We start from the raw sequence: 3069 nt of genomic DNA on the forward strand, positions 1-3069 counted from the left end.
GTACTGACACCATCGCAGGTCTTGAGGGAAAAATCTGATAGTTTCTCAACTTTTCGTGGTCTGCTCTGTATTCTAACAAACCCAGAGCGGTCTATCGTTCTGCTCCCGAATCACGAAGCAGGATGTTTATTCAGTATAACATTGCACTTTTCTACGTCTCAGCAGTGCCAGAACTGCTTTCCGCCAAGCACGATTGCCCTAGATTTCGAGAAATAGAGAAATAGAGAGATCAAAATCATCAGTTCTGATTCCGTAACCTTCGTCACTCTGTTAATCCAAGATACATCCAAAACATGACATACGAGAGCAAAGCAACGGGCTGCTCGTTTCGCCCTAGCGCATCTCCAACGCCCCCTCGCCCCCCTTTCTTCTATCCTCCCAGATGGCCCTGCTGCTGGAGTGGCTGCTGCGGCTGCTGCTGTACACCCTGCCTCATCCCCATCTGCGCCGCCCTCTGCTCCAACATCCCCCTCACCTCCCTGCTAACCTGCCCGAACAAGTTCAGTAGCTGCAGCGCATCCTCCCATCTCTCCCCGAATTTGCCGAGCGTCTCATCTACGAACCTCATCGCCTTGAGGCTGCGCTGCAGATTATCCTCGAACTGCTGCTGGAAGAACCGGTGCGGCACGGGTGGTGCTGGCACTCCAGTTGCATCGCTGTGCGGTAACGCTGCTGGCCGGCCTGACACGATGAGCTCGAAGGCGTCGCGGAGGATTGAGGCGAGCTGAGACCCGATAAAATACACGCGCATAACGTCGTAGTACGTCGTAAAGGCCGTCTGGCCAGCTTCGAAAACCGTTTCGTGCATTCGCTCAATGAAGGCGACGGCGTGCTCAAAGGTAAGAGACTGTCGGTATTCCGTCATGTGAGGCGCTCTCGTCGACGGCATCAGGCAATAGACGTAGCTCCACTCAAGTTCTAGGTCAAAGGCACGGCGAATATCGTTCGGTAGCGTAGGTGGAAGCTGCTCGGCCCATTCCCGAAGATCGTGGCAACTCTTCCAGAGGTATGACTGCGCGTCCAGTATGATAGAATCTCCAGCTTGGTAGAGCGTCTGGTACCAGCTGGATTGGAGCTTCCGGAGTTGGAACAGGTGCAGCGCGGGATCGTTGGATTGCGGGCCGGTGATGTGACCTGAAATCGAAGGGATCCTCCCAAGTTCTGTTGAACTGGGCAAGCCTACGTCTACGGTCGAATCCGTAAACGAAAAGGCACGGGCGTGGCCCATGCTGACAGCTCTGTATGATGTGTGTCAATATTGGCGTCAAAAGGTTGGGGTGTGTATATTTTTGGAGGGTGGGTAGACGGAAACTAACCGATCTAGTGCGTATGCGCAATGGAACATCTTCCTCCTCGTCTCAAGATCGCTCTTGTCCTTCACGTCATGTGGTGGAGGGTCCTGGTGGAGACCCATCTCGAGGACGACCCGCGTCGTAAAGCCCATGCAGTGCCACGGATCAAAATGTCTCGTGTCGTACATGGCGTACTGCGTAAGGAGAATCAGGGAAGGGATCGTGGCCCGCACTCCAGGCGTGAGAGCCCTCTCGGCGTACGGCACCGCGCGTGCGATGAAATCCACGCCACTTTCGTAGAACGGGTCGTTCATTCCGCGGCTCTGGGCAGCCGACGCCACGGCCAAGACGGCCCAGAAGAGCCAGTAATCACTAAATTTGAGCGAGTGTCCCCCGGCGGGCTGGTACATACTGTCGAGGACTGTCCAAATGGTCTTCTCGGCGAAGCACGGATAAAGGGCATAGACGTTATCCATGTAGTACTGCACAAGCCTTCGCGCATCTTCCTGCGGAGGGAGTCCACTATCCTTTGGATCAGGGAGTCGGTGCCGATAGCAGGATACAGAAAGAAGCTTTGCAAAGGCTGAACCACCGCTGACTGATGGCTCAACATCTCGTGATGTAGCGTCGACGGACCTAAGTTACCGGTTAGAGATAGTTACTGATGAGGTACCGAATGAGTTTGCTAACTCACAGCAGACCAAAGTCGGATACGAGAGAGTCCAAGTCGGCCTTTTCCTGCTTCATCACCGCCTTCCTTTGGACAGCGACGCGAATAGCAGCCATGGAGTCTTTGCGGTCGATATCCGTGGGAAGGGTCTCTCCCTCATGGAGAGCCATGGACGCCTTTCGCTCCTTGGCATAGCGAATCTGCTTCTCCAGTTTCTCAACACGAAGCTCCAGGGCGGCGACATAGCTTCAAAGAGAGTTAAATCCATCGGATCTCGTAGAGTATTCAGGCCTTTTTTTCCCTACTCCTTAGTAGGGCTAGACATACCTTCGCTCCTTCCCCCTCGCAAACTGATCGCTAGCACTTGAGCATTCGTTTGCTCGCCCTGCCTTTTCACACGCAGAGCAAGCTGGTAGTTTGCCGTCGCATTTCACCTTGGCGGAGCGGCCTTGTGACCGTTAGTCATATGGCTGTTCATTATCTACATCGAGATGGGCGGAAGCTTACATCTTGAGCATGCAGATACAGGACGAGACACCCTCAGAAGAGGATTGTCTATCAAGCTGGACTGGGGCATCGGAGGATTGAAACGGGAAAGCTTCCGGTAAGACGCTATGTACGGTCGGCGTACGGTGTATAAGAGATATAAGGTTATGATGGGTTGATACGATGGCTCTTTGAGAGACGTTTCGCCGTAATATGCCTCTCCAGCCGAAGGTCACCGCAGCGAGGGATGGAAAGGGGCTAGCTAGCCTTGGGAAGTATGTAAGAGATGAAGAGGGCGGTCCTGCGGATGGGGTTCTCCGTGATTTTGCGCTGAAGTCGTATGAGATGGACTCTTGAGATGGACTCCGAGACGAGGCTGATGGGGGAGGGAGTCTCTCATATGAAGCACGGCAAATAGCTCCGGGGCGCAGAAGCAGCAACAGCACAGCCAAGCTGGCTGATGTAATTCGGCTCTTGGATTGCAAGAGTGTAGCTCACTGCCGTCACTTGCTCTTGATGAAGAGGACTTCGAACAGCCTAATGATGAAGGGGCAACGAAGGGAAAATTATGGAGAATCCTTAATGGTTAACTCGCGGCGTATGGAGGGCGTGATGTCAAAT

General features: G+C 53.7%; 1 protein-coding gene across 1 annotated transcript; it reads right to left on the reverse strand.

Annotated features, from left to right (window-relative positions):
• Positions 1-370: 370 nt before the first annotated feature.
• SAPIO_CDS0868 (Uncharacterized protein) lies at positions 371-2539 on the reverse strand (the record flags this gene model as incomplete). The annotated part of the gene is made up of 5 exons (XM_016783554.1): positions 371-1238; positions 1317-1928; positions 1987-2208; positions 2290-2410; positions 2470-2539. 5 exons carry the CDS (start codon positions 2537-2539, stop codon positions 371-373), a joined length of 1893 nt encoding a protein of 630 aa, XP_016645828.1.
• Between the last annotated feature and the right edge of the window lie 530 nt (positions 2540-3069).

The sequence above is a fragment of the Scedosporium apiospermum genome (assembly GCF_000732125.1).
Source record: "Scedosporium apiospermum strain IHEM 14462 chromosome Unknown SEQ_SAPIO_0044, whole genome shotgun sequence".
Lineage (NCBI taxonomy): Eukaryota > Fungi > Ascomycota > Sordariomycetes > Microascales > Microascaceae > Scedosporium > Scedosporium apiospermum.